Here is a 22843-nt window from a genome sequence, read left to right as displayed (position 1 = left end):
AAAAAAAAACAGCTGACAGGGTTACATGTTCATTCCCCACAGCGAGGCACAACAGTGAGTTTCATATGTGAGTCACTGTGAGGTTCTGATTATCAGCCCGAGACAAATAATCAATAATCACTATTGGATTCATGCAGTTTGTTTCTGTGGATGCCAAATACAACTATTATCAAACATTTTGATAACATTTTTTATCTTATTTATGTTTAGACGTTCTGTCTCTCCACAGATTGTCTACACACACCAGACATGCATGAACAGACAGAAGAGAGTGTCTGTGTTGATCCATGTTAATAGGACATTCAGAGCCATAACAATGTAAAAAATGATTAAGTAGCTAAATGTTTATTTTTTTGTATTTACATTTGGGATGAATAAAATCTGTGTTTTTTTCCACAGGGGGACTGCATTAGCTACTAGCAGTTCCTGTTTGCTTGCACTATAACCCTGAATATGCAAACAGCAATCACTGGACACAGAAGAAAACATGAAGAACAGATAATATTACTGTTTTTATTGTCGGCCCTGGTGTCTGATTCTGAGAGTGTGTTGCTAAAGTATTTGCAGCGTTTTGGTCCTCAGGAAGCAAAGTTTGGAACTCTTCTTCCCCGACTAAAAACCCTGAAATAAAACTAAAACCAAAACAGAAGCGATTATGAAAATGAACACCTGTCAGCAATCTGATGCTTTTTCAGAATAAAAAGCCAGAGCTCCAAACAAGGCCTCGATGCTGAAACTGACTCATGACACGACAGAACCTGGACTGCTGCTATTCAAAGACATCTAAACTAAAAATGGAACAAATTTAAACCCACAAAGCTCTCGGTTCAGTTTCTGCTCTCTGTCACAACAGATACTGGTGCCAAAATTGCCTCTGAATTTATTTTTCTACAGTCGAACCACTTCTCCATTTCACAGGCAGCAGGTCCTCTCCTCGTTCCTTTTTTCTTGATGTGAACGGGAGGAAGCAGGGAGGATTACTCACATCACAGAGGTGGAAACAGAGAGGGCTACAGCAGAGAGAGGACATGGCTCAGAGCCCCACAGACATGAAGGCAACATAGGGACAGACAGATCCAAAACATGGATCACATTACTGTCCACACAAGACTTTTTACAACACTACTGGTTATTCAGACAGAAGTGTGACGTTCTTCTACAGCAGAGGAGTCAGTGGGAGGAGGTCAGAGCAGACTGTCTACAAAACTTTAACACCAGAGACCAGGGGTCACGTCCTGCAGCCCACCTGTTGGTGGGTTTAGGCCACTCCACTGTCCTTCCATGTCCTTTCCTGGAAATTCACCAGGAAATTTGATAAATAACCAACCTCACACATATAAGAGACACTTGCAATTGTTCATCTTTAGAGAGGCAGATATCAAGGTCTGATCACACCAGCATTTAGCAGAAATTTGTAGCTGAATCAATTTAACTCAAGGGAATCACATGGATTCTTACTGTGCTAAAACTGAGGATGTTACTGAGCTGCACCATCCACCTTTAATCTGACCTCCTCTGCCAGAGAATACCCTGCTCCACAAAAGAGACATGGTCTGCAGACAGATATGAGACAGGAGTCAGTGGTACAAGTATGTATTTTGAATAACTGTGTGAACTGACTGTCCCTGTCCTGTTCACTCACAGTTAGTTCCAAGGGCATTTTACGCTCTTTACTGATGTAAGTCATATAAAATCCTGAAAACCAAACATCTGAAGGGGGGAGTCAATGGCAGAGTACAGAGAAAAGAGAAAGAAACTCTGAGTGCTATCGTGACTGACTAGTGCTAGCACGTCTCTACGTCACCAAGCTTCTAGAGCCACATATTTCACAAAGACGCGCAGATGAATCGCAACTGTGCCGCTTTTCGACGCGACTGAATCTTCAGAAAACCAAGAAGGGTTTGGAGATAAAGTACATTCATGTAGGCTGCTGTTAATTTGTACCAGCTAATGTCTTTGGAAAGAGACGTAATGCCATCTGGATTATGTTTTTTTTTTTTTTTTTGTTAACATTATAATGCACATATCTTTAAACATTTCACTGACTGTATATTTCATTAATTTTCCTGTCCGTTACAGCAGGATGAACATTTCATCAGACACTACGATCTGTTCCTAACTTCCACCTAAATCTAACCATGGATACATAATGTGAACCCAACCACCGCCCTATCACCTCTGTGTTACATGAACGTGGCACATTATGGGTTTAAAAAAAAAAAACAACTGACATTGATATTTCCTACCAAAGAGTTGTGTTAGAGTTCATGAATGTCATTTCTAGGAGACAATATCAAACAAAGGAGGTAAAAGGTGAATTGCTGAGACTGAAAGGCTTCATCCCCGTGAGTGTGGTGTCTTTATTCCCTCCAGTCTTTACTCGCTGTAGCCACTGGATAAATTCAATGGACCAAAAAGTGCAAGTGCAAGTACCAGGATGTTGGAAATGTTCAAGACTCAGGATGTAGTTACTTTCCAGCTGTAGAGTGTTTGTTCCAGTGGTGATTTTATATTAAGATAAAGCAACAATCCCTATTGTCTGACATCACGTCTCTGTTCTCCAGAGGAAACATCTCGTCCTTCCACTTCACACACACACAAAAGATGAAAAACAACAACAGCAACCTGTCAAAGAAACCACACTTCTTCTTCCCTGCTTTTCTGTTCAGTTTTTTTTGTGTGTGTGTGTGTGTGAGGCCGGTGTTAGACACAGAGAGGCCGAGGAAAGAGGGGAGGAAGCGGAGACAAAGCGGGCCGAGGCCACAGAAAGGCGGACTCCTGCCGAGCCAAAGATGCGGCTGACACACCGTACATTCAACCGTCGTTAACTGGCCATTAATGAGGTCAGTCTGACAAAAAACAACTACAAAAACCCCCCCAACTCTTCACATGTAAAACAGCTTAAAGTCAAAAACTGAAATAAATCCAATGACCACTAAATCTGCTACCACACATCGTCTTCATTCTCATAACCACGTCCTCTACTTGTTTATTTTGTGTCATCAACAGTCACCAACCCAGATACAGATTCAACTCTTAGCGATCCTTTGATTAACAAAATATTCATCAAATAATCGGCTAGTTTCAGCTAGATCAACACCACATCAAAGTAAGGTTGTAGGTAAAAGTGCTAAACTCAAAGAAAATACATTTCCACATGAAAGATGGGAGAAACATACTGTGACGTGTCAACAAAGGGCATTTTCATTCTTAAAGAAACAGAGAACGTCAGCCTACAGGCAGAGCAGCAGACGAGTCAAACACCAGAAAATAAAAAATTAACATGTGTGAAACATCAGCAAATGTTCTGCTGCTGAGAAAATAAAGAAAATGCTCTAAAAACCCAAAGGTGATATCTTCAACTGTTCCGTTTTGTCGGGATATTCAAGTCTACAATGTTATAAAACAGAGAAAAGCGGCACATTTCAGAAGATGGGACAAGCTAATGTTTGATGTTCGGTGCAGTAAATCCCTAAAAAGATTGGTGATTAATTTTCTCTCAGCTGACTCATCATTCTTGCAGCCGTTTTGCAATTTGGTTGAACTGAAATAAACTGAGTCTGAGTGGAGTCCTAAAGTCCTCAAACCAGCAGCTGAGCCCATCAGCTGGTAACACTTTCATTCCTTTAAATGTGGATTCAGCTAATTTTGGTAACACTTTGTAAGATCCCCTATTTAGCACTACATCCCATTCTTTTTTTTATTTAGAAGAATATTCTCTTCTTTTTAAATGTTGGATTATTTGTTCTGGAATGAAACTCTTCCAGCTGATTCCTAACAACAGGAACCGACAACACAAAGCCGACAGCTGTGTGTGTCCGGCTCGTCTCCGACAGCAGCCACAGTCACCTCCACAAATTCACAAAACCGGCCAACGTTTGCACTTTTTTTTTTCTTACTTTACGTTGTCTCAGGACTATTTTCCTTTCAAACATGCCAAAAAAAACCAACAACACACACACACCCTCCAACAGCTGAGACCAGTCCAGAATTCCACAGACAGATCCAAGCCAATCACTGATAAATTTGTCAATTAATTAATCAACAAAAAGCAAAACAAAGTACTTGAAACCAAGACTCTTTAGCCATAATGTTATTATGTGTTAATATAGGTATATGTTTTCTTTTCAATTTGGTTAAATCTGAGCAGCCAGTCATTAGAAAAAAAAAAGTTGTCTATACCATTTGTGTTGCTAAATTTCTTTACATTTAATGCAAATAAATGATTTTTTTTTAAAAATGTTGGCTTATTTATTTTGGCATGAAACTCTCCCAGTCGATTCCATAAAAACAGGAAGCAACCACACAAAGCCAACAGCTGTTTGTGTCCAGCTCGGCTACGATAGCAGCAGCAGCAGCAGCATCTTCGTCTCCACAAATTCACAAAATCAGGCAACGTTTGCAATTTGCCTTTTCCCACAACTTCATGTTTTTTCAGCTACAAAAACAGCTCAGTGATTCCAAACATGCTTGAGCCATTTCTACAGCAACACACACACACACTTGAAGCAGTGATAATACCAGGGAAATTTAACCAAAAAAAAAAAAAAGGGGCATGTTATCACTTACTGAGGACGGCAAGCCGGGAGGGACCTTCCGCACTTTTTTTGTGTGAATGTCTGAAAGAGAAAAGAAAAGCAACAAAATAATACATGAGGGTTTAACACGCCAAGGGGCTTTTATGTCTCTTTTAAAAGGACGATCTGGTTTGGTTTGTTTGAATTTAATCGATCACCCAAAGAGGAAAGAGCGAGGGCACTTTTCCCACCGCCGTCAATATATTTACAAAGAAAGCTTTCACTGCGAGCAAGCCCGACACAATAAGATGCAGAAAATAAAGACAGAATATAAAAAAGGACAGGGCTGATTTCTTTTTTCTTTTTGGTTTGATAAAAGGAAGGAGGGCGGCTTTTGACATGTTTATATTATTTTTCAGGGTTTCTCTCAAGGGGAGTGAGGAAGCGGTCTATTAACTGGGAAGGTGAGACTTTGATGGAAAAATGAAAGAGAATTTTTTTCTGGAAATTGCCCCCGAGTCCTCGTGTGTGTGTGTGTGTGTGTTTGTGTCCTCTCAAGGCTAACGCTACCAAGGCTACATGGCAGCCACTATTGTCCTGCTTTTTAAAAGACTTCCCTGTATTTTCTTTTCTTAAACATCCCTTTGAAAACACACACACACACACAGAGGGACAAACAGGATGGTCACATAGTCACATGGACACGCACTCACAATGTTCGGCCTTCTTAACAGCCATGTTTCAGACAACGCACGGCGGCTGTGAACTGGGATTTCACCGCAGCCGCTGCAAAAAGTTTCTGTTTGGATACAGAAGTCTAAGTGAAGACAGACAATAATCTAATTCATAGTAACATGCTGTTTTGTTTCAGCTGTTTTTAAGGGAGATAGGCAGCGTCCTTTTAAAAATAAATGAGATTGCAGATAAAGAAGTATTGAAAATTGGTCACTCTCGGAGGAGATGAAAGATTTGGGCCTGAAAACCTAAAAGAACAATGGCGAGCACATGATCTGAACAACAGGATGTGTTTTCACGACATTTGGTTTGGTTTACATTTGGTTTCACACCAATTAGAAAGGTTTTTCTATCCAGCAAAACATCAAGAGTTAGACAATAACAATGCAAAAGACTGAAATTTAAAAAACAAAAAACATCTTAATGGGTAATTTTTATTTACTAATCCAGACTGAATTTTCATCAAAATCCGAAAAAGTTATTTTATAATCAAGTTAGTGTAATTAAGAATTGACATGATTTTTAAAAATTCTAGAAAAGCTTTGAGGAGAAATTATTGTTTCATATGTGAGTGAAAGAACCTGAAAACCCTCAGACTACACCTCGGTGCTTCATGCTAACACCACATGCTAACACTGTGTGTGGCTCATTTAGCATTTACTAAATGGATGCAATGAAACCTGCGGATGCAGCCTCAGTTGAATATGAAACACGACGGCACTGAGTTTAAAACAGCTTTCCAAACCGCATCCTTTTCTTTTTGTTCCGATTTATGAACAATTTTAAAATTAAATATTCAAATTGGAACAAAAGTGACTTGTTGAGATACATTTCTGCAGCGTGTAAGAACATATATAGTGTTTCTGAGGAAATCATTATCTGAGGAAGTGAATTTACTTTGTATTACACTACATTCACAAACGCTGACAGGTATTCATTAAAATTATATAACAGCACACCTGGTCAACAGCTTCTCCAGTTATAATATATCGCAGCCAACCACAGTAAGAGGGCTGGTGTTTCATGCTCTGTCAGCAGTCAATCATCAGCCAATCACGGATTCAGCTGACTACAAACGCACTTGAGGCCTCTCAGCGGCCAGTATATCAGGTCGACCAGTCTATTACAGCAGCCCTGCACTAAATCCTACCATCATATAGATTAAAATGATTGTTTCAACTGTACAATGAAAATAATTGCTACACTATTTTTGGTCATTTTGGAGACGGTTAAATCTAAAATCTATAATCATTCCTAAGTGATCAACTCACTGTAACGTACTGACTTCTTCTACAGAAGCCATTTAGTGACAGAACTGTTAATGTGAATGTCATTGTGTCATTACTCACCATACACATTACGAGTGTATGGTGAGTGTATCATGTGTTAGCGGCGTCTCACCCATGGTGTCCATGTGCAGTGTTCTCCTTCGCGGGTTGGAGCTGTAGTGCTGGTAGTACTGCCCGGCTGGCTTGGTGGGAGACGCCGCGCCCGGACTCCCCAAACCCAGCTCACCACCAAGTATTGACTGGTTGAGAGACACAAAAACAAAGACAAAAAAAGAGAGAGAGAGCGAGAGAGTATTAATCTAACACTGATCAGGCAGAATCATGTGATCTTGTGGCTCTGAGGGGGGCCGTGACAGACTCACCATCCTTTACAAGGAAACACAAGGAAATAAGAAAACATCAACATGCAAATATTTTTCAGACCAGGTTTTGTGTCTGTAATAGTGAACATAAATAAAATAAATCTCTTACATCACAAATATATAATTTTACTGAAAATAAAGTTCTCTGTAATGTCTGTGCAGTGTAGTGTTTAGCGAGCTGACTAAATAGTGCACTTGCTGGGGACTATATTCAGCTGTGAATTAATCTACATTTCGTGCTCCAGCGACCATTTTCAGCACGGTATATAACATCGCCTATTAACACCAAAACGTTCAAGATAATCAGAGTGAGAGGATCCAAGACGATGTGACTGTTTTGAAGTTCAGCAAGCTGACAAAAGTAAATTTCAGCTGTTTGATTGTTCCAATAATCCCTACTGGAAAACTGTGTCAGAAATTTTTGGCATTATTTAAAAAAAAACATGTAGAAATCAGCTAAATTTGCTACAGTTCATAGTTGGAATGTGGAAAATATCTGAAATATTGACGAAATGGTGAATATTAAATACATTATTGATCTCGGGAATGTTGATAACAATTGATTGGCCATTATTGTGGCGGATTGTTAGAAAGTCAGGGGAAACTCAAACGGGGAAAGCTGGAACGCCGATGATCGTCGGTGATGGTTGAAACGCTCAGTTCTGCTGTCACGTCCAGCTGAAATATGGTGGAATGTCAAGTGTTATATGTAATTGGTATGTTGCCAGGGGTTTCCAGAGCTTATCTGGATTACATGCCTGGATGCCGAAACACAGTGGGAAGGTTCAGTGCTGCACAATGTAAAGTACCTGAAATACTGAGTATGGTCAGAATATTAGGACAATCAGAATATTGATTTTAAAAATATGTTAAAAATAGCTGGGTTGAAAGCTTGAAACTAGAATGTTGCTGATTCTCAGCACAGTTCAAGCTTGCTCGCCTGAAATGTAAATGTTCAAAATATGGTTGAAAACAATATCAGGTTCACATTATATAGGAATTACTGTAACTACCAGTCTCTGTCTTGTAAGCAGTGTTTAATTCGAAATCAAAGAAATCACGTCCACTGTTCATGGTAATGCAAATCAGATTTAATAAAAAAAAAAAACTCATATTGTAGACAACATGAAAACTGAATTAAATAAAACTGTGTAGTGTATAAAAAAAAATCTAAATTATAACTTCACTGACAAATAAATTCTACTGTAAATCCAGTCCAACAGACAGACAGATAACTGTTTTCTGTTTTTGTTGTTGTTGTTTTTTTTACACACAGGTGATGTTTTCATTTATTTTCACTCTAAATTTTCTGAAAATCTCTCAGTTAAATATTCTCACATGCATCAGGCTACATACGTGACACAAAGTTCAACATCAGACAGACCGATGAACAAATAAGCAACTGTCCTTTCGATTTGATTTAACTTAACACCCAGGAACAAAGCCTACCTCAGACACCTCAGACCGAGCTGATAATGATAAACGAAACCACGGCTGTGATGGTATTTACCTCCATGAGAGCGACCTCATGCTGCTCAGCGTGGAGACGACCTCACAGCTCCACAGCTCAGAGTCTAACTTCTCCTCTCTGCTGCTTTTTCCCCTCCTCTAACTGTGACTCTGTTTACGGCTCAAACTTAGCAAACCGCTCACACATTGTCCCGCTAATTAAGTTCAATGATTCGGCAGCAACAAGTGGCGTCTGGGCTGATTCGCAGAGAGAAGAGAACGCAAGAATAAAAGACAGAGAGAAGGATGGAGGAGAGGGTCACTTTTTTTTCTTTCTAAAGTGGCACAAAAAGTTAGCGAGGAGGAAAAGAGTTGAAAAAGAACCCCCACCACTCCACCACCCCCCTTTAAATAGACTCCACCACTACTCCGTTAAAGTGTAGATTTTTTTTTTTCCCAGCTTTCTCGTTAAGTAATTAGTGTGCAGTGTATTTAAAGCAGAGGGTGGAGGAGTGTGTTCGGAGGGTGGGGGTCTGGATGTTTTTCAGGCTAATCTGAATTCTGATCAGCGCGTCCATCCTCTCTGCGGCTCAAAACAAGAGTTAGCTTGGCACTGGCGGGCCAAGGAAGGCTTTTCTCATGCTAAACAGGGCCTAAGTAGGCCAATTACAGGGCCAGCCTCGGTCTCTGAGCCATTCTCCGGCTTAAAACAAAAGGGCCCTTGTCTTAAATAAAGTCAGTCACACACACAGAGAGGGAGAGGGAGTCAGACACAAAGGCACACACACACACACAGTCACACACCAATTCAGTCATCCTGTTCCTCTGTCTGTGTGCGAATGTGTGTGTGTGTGTGTGTCGTCGGGGGGTAAAAGGGGGTTCCCACTAAAACAAAAAGGGTCTCATTGATTGTGGTGCTTTTCTTTCTTTTCTGGTCTTTTCTTTCTTTTTTCATCCAGCACTCGAGCATCGAGCCAGGCCGGCCGGTCACCCCGGCAACTAGACGAACTGGAGGAGAGACAAAATACCCGTCTGTCTCTCTTTACCTGTTTGTCTTGCTGTCTCCGACAATTTCACTTTGTTATTGTGAATACCAGAAATTAAAATGAGAGTCAGATGTAAATGATAAAGGGGCATTTCAGAAATGTTTCATTTCCATAAAGTTTCCAAGAGTCAGATTAGAAAAAGGATGATCAAAATTAAATCCAACCCTTATAGTCTCTAGTATGTGTCCATCTCTAATAAACACTGGATCCTACATTTCCTATGATGCAGCTGACATCCTCTCTGCCCCGCCTGGTAGATGCCCACATCTTTCAGTCTCCACACCCTTGTTTTCCAGCACAGGCTTTCTGTTATCAATTTAAAGTAAAAAAGAGAAAACCCCACTGACATCACGATGGCATCCTAAGGGTTGTTTCCTCAGACTTAACCCAGGTCCTCCAGAGCCACAGGAGACATTCAACATCTGTTTTCATAGGGTGTGTTGTACTCAACAAGACATGCAAACTGACCTTTGTGTGTAAAACTGGTGGAAACCCCCTTGAAAACAGAGTTTGTGGTAACTTTCTCACAAAAGAAATAAAATGGACAAACTGTGTCTGTGTTTACGACTTGGCAGAATTTACAGTAACGTAAAAGATTCGTAGTCTGACCAAAAGGACTTAGACCTGCTCACACCTGGTCTGGTAGGTACATGAAGGCAGTCAGAGCCCGTCTGAACAGACCCGCGTTAATTAGACCTGATCCAAAATGCAGCAGCACAATGTGTCACCAAATAAGAAGCAGTCGCGGTAAAAAAAGATTTCTGCCTTAATAAAAAAGGAAAGACCTGCTGGTGGTGCCAGAGGAAGAGTCAGAGGATCACTCGAGTCAGGGAGATTCAACCTCTCAGGATCACGAATTGTCGGAAGAAAATGTCACACCAATCCATCCGATAGTTGTTGATATATTTCAGTTCGGACCAAAGCGGTGGACTGCCCTACAGACCGACAGTGAACTGCACCATGAATGAGAAGTAATCAGATTACACTGTGCTTATTCACAGAGTGATATCTCAGATATTTTATGCATCAGACGTTGATGTGTCTGTTTCAAACCACGCTCCCAACAGCAAATTTGTTCCACAGATTGTTTGACATGCAGGGGCCGCACAATATGTTGTTGAGATTTGGGAGGTGCATGCGTCAGCTCCTCTGTGACCTACAGTTACCCATAATGCCCTGCTCTGGATCCACAGGAACATTTATGTGCATCTTCACAGAGGTATAATTTCAGCCTTACACTGTTGTGATAATACTCAGGTCAGCTCCTTCTTTTCTGTTTCCCTTTAACTCTTTTCTCTTTCTTGTGCTTTTACTTTCTACATTATCTTGTTTTCTCTCCGTCTCTGTCTTTCTATGCGTGTCTCTGCTTCTCTCACACACACAGACACAACCAGAGGTCTGTTTCTCACAGAGCTGAGTCTGCCTCGGAACCCAGCTGCTCACAGAGACCATATTAACTAAGATAGATTACCAGAGAGAGAGAGAGGAGAGAGAGGGAGAGAGGGGGAGAGAGGGGGGAAAAAAACAGGCAGAAACCAAACAAAAAGAAAAAAAAGCAGAACAGGAGAGGGAGAGAGGGACAGAGACTCAGAGGAAGAGAGAGATGAAAAGAGAGAAGAACAAAAGATGAAAATGGAAGAACGAGTAATGTTCATACAGGTGGTGGGGGTGTGTAAGTCCCCCTAAAGCCACAGATTCATCATCATGGTGATGTTGATGTCATTGTTTTTATATTTGTTTTTGTTTTTTTTGGTATAGATTAAACATAGAAAATCCGACATGTTAAGTAGTGAACTTTAAATGTGTTGTTTAAATGTGTTTTTGAACTTTGGATAGAAGCTGACTGTTCTCCTCTGTTTCCAGTCTTTATGCTAAGCTAAGCTACACATGAGAGTGGTATCGAAAAAAAAACACTGTGTTTCCCAAAATGTTGAACCATTCCTGTCTGGGTGTGAAATTTAAAGTCAATAAAATTCACAGGTCTTATCAATAATGGTTTTCTGTGTTTCTCTTCCCATTACTGCCCCCACCCTCTCGATTCATTCTCCTCATTTTCTTCCTCTCCCCCACGAACCTCTGTCCTCATGTGACTGGAAAAGCAAATGTTCGCATGTCATCAATTTCCACTATCGCAACTACGAGAGACAGAGAGAGAGAGACAGACAGAGGGAGAGAGAGAGAGAGAGAGAGAGAGAGAGAGAGAGAGAGAGAGAGAGAGAGAGAGAGGGGCAGGAAGAAGTCATTAATTACCAGGAAGTGCTGGTGAGGCAGCGGCACACCTGTACGCCAGCTTTGCTCCAGCTGACACACACACACACACACAAATGTGCACACACTAATACAAGCGCTCTCACTCCTGAGGGAGCGAGGCCCTGAGGCTACAACCACAGACAGTAAAAACCAGCAGAGGCGGCGATTAAAACTGGACCCACAGAGCCTGAACACTGTAACCACACATCTCACATCAGACACGATCCACACCCAGTGTGACAACCGCAATCAGTGGTTTACTCCAGTAAACGTCTGACTTCATTATGGACGTTCTGGTTGATTCATTTTACGTTGATCGACTAATTAATAACTTGACTAACCTGAGCACTATTCAAATTCATTACATCTCTGCTGACATTTTACCGTTCATATCCTTTGGTGATCCACTAATATTTAACCAAATAATTATTCAAACTTCATTCACACAGCAAGGGTCTCCTCAGACTTCATGGTAATTGTTTTTATTAAAAAATTATAGAATAGTGACGTTAGCAGGTTGTAGACAAAAAAAAGTCAGCTATGAAAAACAAATGCGTGTTTTATTTGAAGACGGTCACAGTCTCCTCATCGCTCCGCACAGATCTGATGGTTTCCTCTACTGCTATTTTTTTTTTTTTTTTACAGGAGCAGAAACAGCTTGTCATGATGTATTCACTGCGTCCGTTTCCATTGCACTTTGTCGCATTTTGCTTTTATTGCTACAGTTTTCAGTGTTGCAAACTTGTGCATTTCCACTCAGGAGCAAATTGAAAATGTGCATGTAAACAGGTGGCTGGAAACCCATCTACAGGCGGGGATAGTGTGTGAATTTGACATGGGGTTTCTTGTTTTCTGCCAACAGTTGATGCTGGTTTCTTTGAACCATGACCACAATCTTTCTCTAATCTTTACATTTTTTAGGTCTCAACCTAACCAAAGCATTTCCACAAACAGTCATGAGGATTATTACTGTCAATTGTTGCTGTTTGTAACGGTACTGATCTCTGCCAAGATAAAAAAAAAAAAAAACACCTCACCTGGGTCTTTTGGGAGGGAAATTACAAACTAAGCATTTTGTTGCTTAGTTTGGATTGTGCTCTGCTGTACCTGTAACCACACCCAGCAGTGATGTGGTCTATTGACACACCCTGGATTACACTTTTACATCTCTGCAGCAGGGTCTCTGACAGGAGGTCAGCAAAAATAAGACTTCCAGGGGATGTTAAGTTCCCCTTTAACTGAAATGAAACCTGGACCCTTCTACATCAGTTACCTGTTATAAAACACTGTTTAATTAAATAAAGACACATTTGAATGGCAGAAAAATCCCTAAACACATTAAACACGACACCAAAAAAAAAAAAACTCTCCTGCAGAGTTTTCTTCCTCTTCTTCTTGAAACTAAACCTGATCATAAACTTGAGCATGATGGTAAATTTAAAACAAGACGGATGAAAGGGCCTTTTAAAGGGACACAAACACTGTAAATGTTTTTTTCTTTATGGAAGCAGCTGACTGACTCATGATGACAGACAGGAGGGAGTGTCAGTCAGTCCTTCAGCTCCACATCTCTGTCCAAAGACAATCAAGAGGAGTCTGTTTTCTTGAGCAAGGCACTGATACTACCAGGGTCAGAGGTTCAATTCCCTCTGGAGTGATTAAAGACAATTAACACTGTCACACCCAAGGATGGTGATTTATTGCAAGTATAACAAACACTAACATTCGAGGTACAGACTAAGACAGCTGAATACATTACGTTATCAAAGTTAAAGAGTGAGAAAGCCAATCACGTCGCAGAAACGCCATGAGAACACAAATACACAAACAGAGCGGCCATTCACATCATTACGCTGGAGTCTCTAAAACACCTGCTGCTGTGTGTGTGTGTGTGTGTGTGTGTGTGTGTGTGTGCATGTGTGTGTGTTTAGAATGATGTCAGAGCAAGAAAAACCGCAGGGACAGATCACAGCAAAATGAACACACACACACACACATCTGCAGTAGCACTCCAAGCAGCAAGGGATCGACTAGCCAATGACAACTTCCTCCATCTTCTAACCGCTCCACACACCAACACTCACACACTTCACTCAATCCCACACACACACACACACACACACACACACACACACACACACACACACACACACACACACACACACACACACACACACACACACAAAGCAGTTCAAAGCATTTTTCCTTAATTAGCGTTCAACGCTTGGCTTGACAAATAAATAGCGATCATTTAAGAACACTTAGAGAGGAATCAGACAGCACATTACACCTCACAATATCTGGCAGCTTCCTGCACACAGTTAGAACTGGGAGGGGAGGGGGGGAGGAAGGGTGAAGGATGAAGGGGAGAGTGGGGAGGAAAGAGGTAGCGAAGCAAGCAATATTTCAGAGGGAGGAAATAGAGAAAATTGGGGAGACAAGTAAGTGGGGGTTAAGAGGAGAGGAAAGAAAGAAAGAAAGGGGTGAGAATAAAGATGGAGGGGGAAGGAGGAAGAAGAGAGGGAAGGAGGAATGAAATAGGTAAGGAGGAAGTTGGTGGGAGACGAAAACAGGACAAGCTGGAAGTAATACAGAGGAGACAAGTAAGTAGGAATGAAGGAAGCCTATGAGGGAAGGAGAGAAGGAGGGAAAGAGAGAATGAAAGATGACGGACAAAAAAGAGAAAGCTGAAGGGAGGAAAGGGGTGAGGAATGAAGTTACAATAAGGGAAGGGAGGTTAGAGAGAGGAAGGAGGAAAGGAAGTTGAGAGGAGAGGAGGAAGGAAGGAAGGATCAAAGGATGAAGACAGGAAGAGGAGAAAGAAAAAAGGAAGGCAGGAAGAAAAGCAGGAGGAATGGAAGAAACTGAAAGTTTGACACTGGGAGGATGAGAAAGAAAAGAAGGCAAGTGCAGAAGGAGGCAAGGACAGGAGGCAAAAGACGGGCAAAGAAGAAAAGGGGAGGAGACAGGAAGTGAATGAATGATAGATGGAGAGACAGATTTATATTTAGAGATGAAAAGAGAATGAAAAATAGACTTCCCTGTGGTGCCATCTTGAACTGATCACTCCCATCATGCCTCAGTTCCAGCTGACTTCACTTTGTACTTCTGGAGACATTTTAGTCATTAGAACCAGAGACCAAACCGCAGGCCGGAGTGTAGAAATAAAACGTACAGAACGGACACGGCTCTCCACATAAAACACACCTAACACCTGTTAGAGGTAAGAAAAGTGTGTGTTCATCTGCAGTTCCTCTAAGGCCCACTAGGTGTCGCTTCGAGAGAAGTGTGACAATGTTGTAGTGAATAGGAAAAACCCTGTGTTTCTCTAGAAGTATAAAAGCAACCATTTATTTCCACAGTAAGTTTGTTATGTCAAACATTGCTTTCACATCCTCTAATAAGGGTCTTAGGGGAGATTTTTAAATGTATTGGTCCATTAAGAGGACATGAAGACCTAATGCTGCGTGACCATTGTGTGTTAGAGGGTAGTGGTGGGGACAACCTTGTCCTGTGTTTGTTTGCTTTTTCAGGCACCATGTTGGATCTCTTGGTGCTTTCAGAACAAAAAAAAAAGTTTCCTTGTTGCAATTATGACTTCAGTGTTGACATGAACACAATTTACAAGACAGGAAAGCTAATTAGGATAAAAAACAGTTTCAGATGTAAACAGTTTCCTAGACCTCAAACATACACAGAATGTGTTTTCATGAGTAGCACTCTGTAAACATAACTTGTGTTTGTTTACATGAAAACTCCACAGGGCACCTTTAAGCAGAGGTTACGTGAAGAGAAGCTATGCAGTGACAACATCTGCAGCTTACCTCTGTGCTTCAACACAAATAAGACTCTACAGCCATAATACAAAGAAAAAAAACTGAGGCCCCAAAATTTGCTTTTGATTTTCATGCAGTTGTGGTGGAGTAAACATAATAATTGGTCAGGGAGTGGTTTGAAAAAGAAGAAAAAATAATTAGCACATTGCTGCCAGCAGATCAGAAGATGTTTTTCTGGTAAATCTCCAAAGATTTACCTTTTTTTTTTAAACTATAAAGTAACATCCTCAGTTTTAGTGAATTCTCCATTAAATTCAGTATTTCACTTTAGGGTGTTACCATGTCAGCGTGTGCTACCGTGCAAAACAGCATACTGAGTTGATTGATCTGAAAGTGATAAATGTTAAAGACGTTCAGCCGTAAATCAAAGAATTTGAAAACACTAGGATACAAACTATGCAGTGGACAAACCAGCTGACTGACAGACACGGCCATGCCTACAGCACGCAGCTATCATAGCTCAAAACAAATCAAAATTAGTATAAGTACAAGTAATACAAGTAAATGTTTGTTATATATTGAGTTTAAGGAATGTGATATTCACAGTAAATATTAGTGATGACATAAACCGGGAAAATGCAGCATAATGTGGTAAAATCCTATATTTTAATCAAACCACTTAAATGTGGTTGTCTGTTGATGTGATAATTTATCATCTAAAAGACAATTATGCATCATTTTGTAGACTAATGCAGTATACATGTCCACAGGAACACTGTTATTCTGAATTGTGGATGAAGCTTTACGTTTATCTTTAGAAACGTCCAAGTCTTAGTTTGCTTTTTTTTTTTTTTTCTCATTTAAAGGAAGTTCAAGACCTGTGGGTTCCAGGAAGTTGCTGCTTCATCTGTCACTGATAAGAATCCAAAAGAAGTCCTGCAGAACTGAGCTCTGATGAAGGAAACACACATGAAAAATATCAGCCTGCTTTCCCACATCTCACGGATCAAGACTGGATTATTCATATATGTGTGTGTGTGTGTGTGTGTGTGTGTGTGTGTGTGTGTGTGTGTGTGTGTGTGTGCGTGCGTGCGTGTGTGCGTGTGTGTGTGAGAGAGAGAGAGAGAGAGAGAGAGAGAGAGAGAGAGAGAGAGCATCATTGCAAAAACATACCAATGTGTATGCACCCATGTGTGTATTAAAGTTTTTTGAACGTGTGTGTGGTAATATTGTGTATGTGTGTCAGCTCTGTAGTGTAGGCGTGACAGCTCAGTTCTGTTCTGTGTCTGTTACCAGCTGTTGTACTTCACTCGTTTGTGTGTGTGCGTGTGTGTGTGTGTGTGTGTGTGTGTGTGTGTGTGTGTGACAGCAGAGCGTTTGATGTTAGACACACCAGATTGGGGAGAGGGCTAACCTCACTGATAGAGAGTAGCTCCCTGCTCTGCCTCCACAAAGCCTGACAAGAACGAGTTAAACAAACAGAGTCGACTGCTGCATGAATTGATCCCATAATTTGACCCTTTCCACAAACAAGTAACTCCACCCAAAATAACAAGCGCAGAGTTTCCTCTCAGCTCTTTGTTTTTCACACTAAAAACTCCAAGTGGCAGTTATGGAATTAGTTTTCAGATCCTCAGGTCAAACAGCCAAATAACCATAGAGTGGAAATACTCCATCAGGAGCAGCCTTCAAAGCTCTACATGAATCTTTGTGTAGTAACTTGGGTGAGAACAGCACCAGGGCAGAAGGTCTGAATCTGCTCCAAAAATAAATAAATAAATAAATAAAATAATAAATAAAAATAAGTAAAAGTATTAATACATTTTAACATTAACCTGACTTATGAGTCTGCAGCCATGTCAGCATCTCTGTGAGGCTGCACTTAAGCACAGTGGTGACAATGACAGTGCTAACACGCTGATCTTTATCGGGTATAATGTTTGCATACCATTGCCACCAGGTTGGTTTAGTGTGTTCACATTGCCAACAATTGCTTGTGCAGCCGAGGCTGATGGGAATGCCATGTATTTTGTAAGAATTTGGTCAAAGTCAGTAGTTCACAAAGGTTACCGCCTTCATCCCGAGGGGAACACGAATGTCACGGCATTCCATCCAATAGAACCGGGAACGTACAAAATCTTTTGCAACTCCATCATGTAGATGCTTTGATATTTCAGCCTGGACCAAAGTGTTGGAAATACGAAAGAACCACCACTGAAACTATGATTTGGGTTAAATGAAATAAAATGATCTTATTCTGTGAGACACTAAACTGTGTGATTAAAAACATTGCATATGTCTTTACTACCACACAGCTAAAGGAACCCAGCAGCTCCATCCTAACACAGAGACACTGGGTGGTCCCGACAGTCAGAATGTTCATATAATGGGTAACACACACACACACACAAACAAACTGTCTGCTGTCATGGCTGATGTATTAACATACACACAGTATAAGTAAGCCCAGCAGTGTGTGTTTGTGATCGATAGTAAAATAAAATAAAGTGTTGATCTGTGTGGCCAGCAGATGAGACAAAATGACGGCTGAGAGTCTCCTGAGAGCAACGAGCAGCTGGATCTGTGTGTGTGTGTGTGTGTGTGTGTGTGTGTGTGTGTGTGTGTGTGTGTGTGTGTGTACATACTCAGAGCTGGAGAGCAGCTGTGAGAGGAACATCTCACCACACACAGAGATGCACAGGATGAATAGATGAGAAGAACATTTTTATTAAATGTTCTAAAATTATCATTTAAAAAAAACCTGTTTCTATCAGCCGTTATTGCGTCTTCTTTTTCTTCTTAAAAAAAGTGTAAATTTGAAAAGTTAGTAAGTAAAAATTAACATTGAAAGGTGGGAAAATCCATGGAGGGGCCAACAGATGGAATGTTAGTTGTAATGTAGTATTTTTAGTGTTGTGGTACTTTTACTTCAGTAAGGGATCTGAATACTTCTTCCATCACTGATCACAAGGCCTGCATTAAAAATGTCAGTCAAGTAAAAGCATGTAAGCATTATCAGGAAAATGCATCTGAAAGTATTAAAAGAAAAAGTACTCTATGTAGAAAACGTGCAACTGTGACTGTTATACTATGAAATATTATATAATCAGGCTATTACTGATGTATCACTGTATAAATAATAAACCAGTGTAAAAAGTACAATATTTCCATAGAGGTACAAAATGTCTTTAAACAGAAATACTCAGGTAAAGTACAAATACATCAAATCTGTACTTCAGTACAGTGTGTACTTGAGTGAGTTACTTTCCACCACTTACTGTCACACTGGACAATGGTCTCATCAGACTGCTCTGCAGCAGCTGAGTATAGTTACCAGACAAACATAACTCTTGTGTCCAGGTACACTCACTGTCTTCATTTTTATAAAGTGTACTCAACAACAGTCATATAAAAAGACAAACTATGGCAGCTTTATTAAAATGTCCCTCCATGTAAACAGTCTCAGAATCTCTGTTGTTTTTTTTTTTCTTCCTGGACTTCAGACCAGCTGTTGGGGGATTGTACTTCCTGCTGCCACGCTATTGGTCGGAGATCAGCCAATGGGGACGGGCTCAGCGGACAGACAGAATGAAGTGATAATGAACACACACATGCACCCTTGGTAACCAGATTCCACTGTAAAGCCCACGCACAGGAACTGCCGGCCTTCCAGAGGGGATCAGGACTGTTCTTCACACTCACACACACACTCACACACACACACAGACTCACACACACACACACACACAGATGCCTGGCCTCCATACTGACACATTCCACAGATCAGTAGAGGAACTGCATCTTGACAGAGAGAGACAGAGAGAGCAAGGCAACAAGGATCAGAGAGAAAAAAGAGGAAAAAGAACTGACAGTGAATGAGACAGAGACAGTTTGAGCTGAAATCGAACTGTAAATGATACATGATTGGTTTTGTAAATGTGATGTAGACTAACGAGTGAACACTGAAGGCCTTTTCCTAAACCTCTCATACTTTTTTTCCTGTGAGTTTCGCTCATAAAAGTGCCCCAAGTCAGACTCACTAAACTGGATAAACCTATTGTAAATCTTTCATTTCAGCGTGATGAATGGCACCTATTCATGAGGAGGTGCATGTTTGTGAGATTTGATCATAAACATACTCCACGCGTTTAAAATGGCCATGTAAGGCTACTAGTTTAACTTCATTTGTGGAGAGTTTCATTCACAAAAATTCTACCAAACAGTAAAGAGAGGAATTTTACATCCCAGAGTCCTGTATCAGAAACCAGCATTAGTTGAGGTGTTAGGACTCAAAACGGTTGAAAAATATTAAGACAGAACCGATTCATGTGAAATTAGATTCTAAAAAAACGTGTTTCTAAAACTAAGAGGTGTTTCAGTGTGATGGGTGATCATGAGACAGTGAGACAGTCTACAGTAAGTGATGTTACACTGTCAGGTGTTACAGCAGTGGATGATCCTGGACAGTGACCCGGAGACAGCTGTCAGACTGAGAGAATTTTTCATCAACTGCTGAATTACAGAGGTTACTGTGTTCTCAGTAAAAACCATGATGATGATGACAAAACGGGGAACAGAGCGAGCATCATTTTTTTTCAAGTTTGTTTCAGTTGTATGTTGAACTCCACTCTCACAATTTATGATTTCAAGGCAAAATAGTGTTTATTCTCCTGTGCAGGAAGGCCATCTGTCTGTACATGACTCAAACTCGCTACACCACTCGTAAGTTTTGTTCTTACCAGAGAGAAAATTTCTAAATATATATAAATTGAAAAAAAAAGGTGAAATTTTTAAAAACTGAATGACAGCCATAATGTAAAAAGAACGATGAGCCGTTGTTCTTAACGGCTCTCGGAAAGGAACAGAGCCATAAGATCCAGCTTGGTCCAACAATCCTTATTTTCCAGCACTAGCTGAGTGGAGCTGCAGAGCATTAATTAACTAATTCTACTGATATGTGACATACAGTATATTTCATTTACATTTTTTGAATTTTAATACTTTCAAATCACATGCATGCTTGCGTGTTGTGTCTGAGAGAGAGTAAATCTATAGTTATGGAATACTGTACATATCTGTGTGTGTGTGTGTGTGTGTGTGTGTGTGCGTGTGTGTGTGTTTCTTTAGTAGGTAAATGCAGCTTCTAAGCTCCTCTGAAACTCTGAGCTTCAAAACGAAGCCTTCAGCACTTTCCACTGACTGATTTGGGTGAGAGTGTGTGTGCATGTGTGTGTGTGTGTTTGTGTGTGTGAAGGGTTAGGGGCTTTTTTCATGTTGCATTCCACCAGAACCTCACATTCAGACTGCTGCTGCTGCCTCAGCTGTAGCTGCCGGCCCACGACTAACCTACTGATCTATGAGGCGATAACTGGATGACAGGCATGCTTTGGTGTGGCTGAGAGTGTGTGTGTGTGTTTGTGTTTGTGTGTGTGTGTGTGTGTGTGTGTGTGTGTGTGTGTGTGTGTGTGTAGCCAATGCTGTGACTTGGGCTTGAATGAATGACAGAGTGAAGAAGAAGGGGAAAATTGAGAGAAGTAGTAAAACGATGAAAAATGGTAAGATAAGAAGATACACAGAGTGTGAGAGAGAGACATTAAAAGATAGTGGTAATGTGTGAGAGAGGTAGTGACAGAGAGAGAGTGAGAGAGAGAGAGAGTGATAAGGGAGGATCATCTTCTCCCATCCCTTCATTCTGATGATGTGGGTTTTTCTGCTTATGTAGACAAAATGTCCCTTTAGATGGCTTAAGATAGCAAAGAGAAGCCGAGCTATGTGTGCGCTTGTGTGTGTGTGTGTGTGTGTGTGTGTTTGGGTGTGTGTGTGTGTGTGTTTGGGTGTGTGTGTGTGTGTGTGTGTGTGTGTGTGTACTCGCTGTATATTATACTACCCATGAGGGTGGCTCTGCTGTGGTTATGGGAGTTCAGGTGATACTCTCAGCAGCTGTGAAGCCACAGAAATTCCCATAAAACGACAGCAGAACAAACAACATGCTGATGATTTAGCTGCTGTCGGAGGCCTAAGCTAAATGTGTAAAGTTTGTCCTGAGGGTGGCGCTACAGCAAATCTTCTGTGGAGTTAAAATGAGAGTCCTCTTAAGAGGACTGAAATGATCTTGATTTATGAGGTCGGTGAAGTGCTCCTACAAGGATGAAGCTGGAGTCAGGACATGGTTAGCTTAGCTTAGCATAAAGACTGGGAGCAGGGGGAAACAGCTAGCCTGGCTCGCTAATTAACATGTTCTATCTTGTTTGTTTGTGGTTGTAGCAGGTGTCACGTGCTGGAGCTATTTTTTGAGGAACAGCAGTTCATCCTTCCGCTCAGTGCTTCTCAGCAGCATCTCCACTGGTTGCCTAGCAACCTCACTGTGACGACAAGACTCCGGGTAAGTCACTTCGCCTGTCGGCTGTTGTTCACCGTGATGAAATAGCTCCAGCAGGTAACTCAACCTGAAACTAACAAACTGTCATGTTTCTTTTTCTGTTTGTTTTACGAGATAAAGAAGGAAATTAAAACTATCTGGTTGAGTTTTGGAAAAGATGGTGGGCCGCGCTGACCGCTGGCAGGTGGCAGGATGTGAGCAGCAGCCTCTGCTGTGAAAGTCAGACGCCTAACCATTCGCCTCACTCTCCTGTAAAAAGCCTGTCACAGTGTCAAAGCCATGCTCTACTTAACTTCTCAGACACAACAGTCATTACTCATGCGACTACAAAAGGTCCTCGTCAGGAAAAACGTAAACAAAGGTTGTTCTAGACATTTGATCAAAACCGTAAGTGCCAATTGTTTCTATAATGAAAGCAGTTTCACCCTTGCAAAATTGCCAACTACTGGATCTTCCTGACAGGTGTAAAAATGCTCATGACATGTGATAACTAAGCTTTAAAGTGACTGTCAAGTCAATTACAGTATGAGACTCAGCAGTGCAGCGTGGTGTCACTCACTGCAGAAAGCCAAAGCATCAGCAAAAGAGAGGTGAGGATCTGAACTCCATCTACTGATGAAGATCATGTGAAAGGATCAAACACCTACTAAATGGACCTTGTGGGGAAGCTGTTTACTTAAATGCCTTTTCAGGCCAAGTGTGTAAAATGTAATCCTCATATGAAATATAAAGTATGCGGTGAATGAAAATGAAGGTCTGTTTGTATGGCATAGTTTCACTTGCAACTTAAATTACAGCAAATATAGCAGATGAAATGATTTTAAATTTTACTGATAAAATAAATGAACGAATAAAATAAAAGTTACATCCATGATGTCACATGCAACCAAACAACAGACTCAGTCTCTTTCCATCCTGGAGTTCTGAGTGTATTCATGCCACCTTCTGCCAACAGATGATGGGCTTTGGAGGGGGTCTGGATGTTTTTAGGGGAGCCGGGGCTGGCTGTTGGGGGTTGGGCTCATACCTTGGCAGGAGGC

The 22843-nt window shown here is 41.0% G+C and overlaps 1 protein-coding gene across 8 annotated transcripts in view; it reads right to left on the bottom strand.

The window, feature by feature from the left end:
• Window positions 1-22843, bottom strand: part of LOC121195069 (transcription factor 4-like) — a 195759-nt gene that overhangs the window by 81494 nt on the left and 91422 nt on the right. For all 8 annotated transcript variants that reach the window (XM_041058257.1, XM_041058261.1, XM_041058259.1 and 5 more), the window contains 2 exons: window positions 6654-6780; window positions 4570-4619 (listed from right to left, as the gene is read on the bottom strand). In XM_041058257.1, the coding sequence (XP_040914191.1) occupies window positions 4570-4619; window positions 6654-6780 (177 nt within the window). The remainder of the gene's footprint in view (window positions 1-4569; window positions 4620-6653; window positions 6781-22843) is intronic.

This window comes from Toxotes jaculatrix, chromosome 16, assembly GCF_017976425.1.
Source record: "Toxotes jaculatrix isolate fToxJac2 chromosome 16, fToxJac2.pri, whole genome shotgun sequence".
In the NCBI taxonomy this organism is placed as follows: Eukaryota; Metazoa; Chordata; class Actinopteri; family Toxotidae; genus Toxotes; species Toxotes jaculatrix.
Note: the sequence above shows the minus strand (reverse complement) of the source record. Positions and strands in the feature narration are given on the sequence as shown.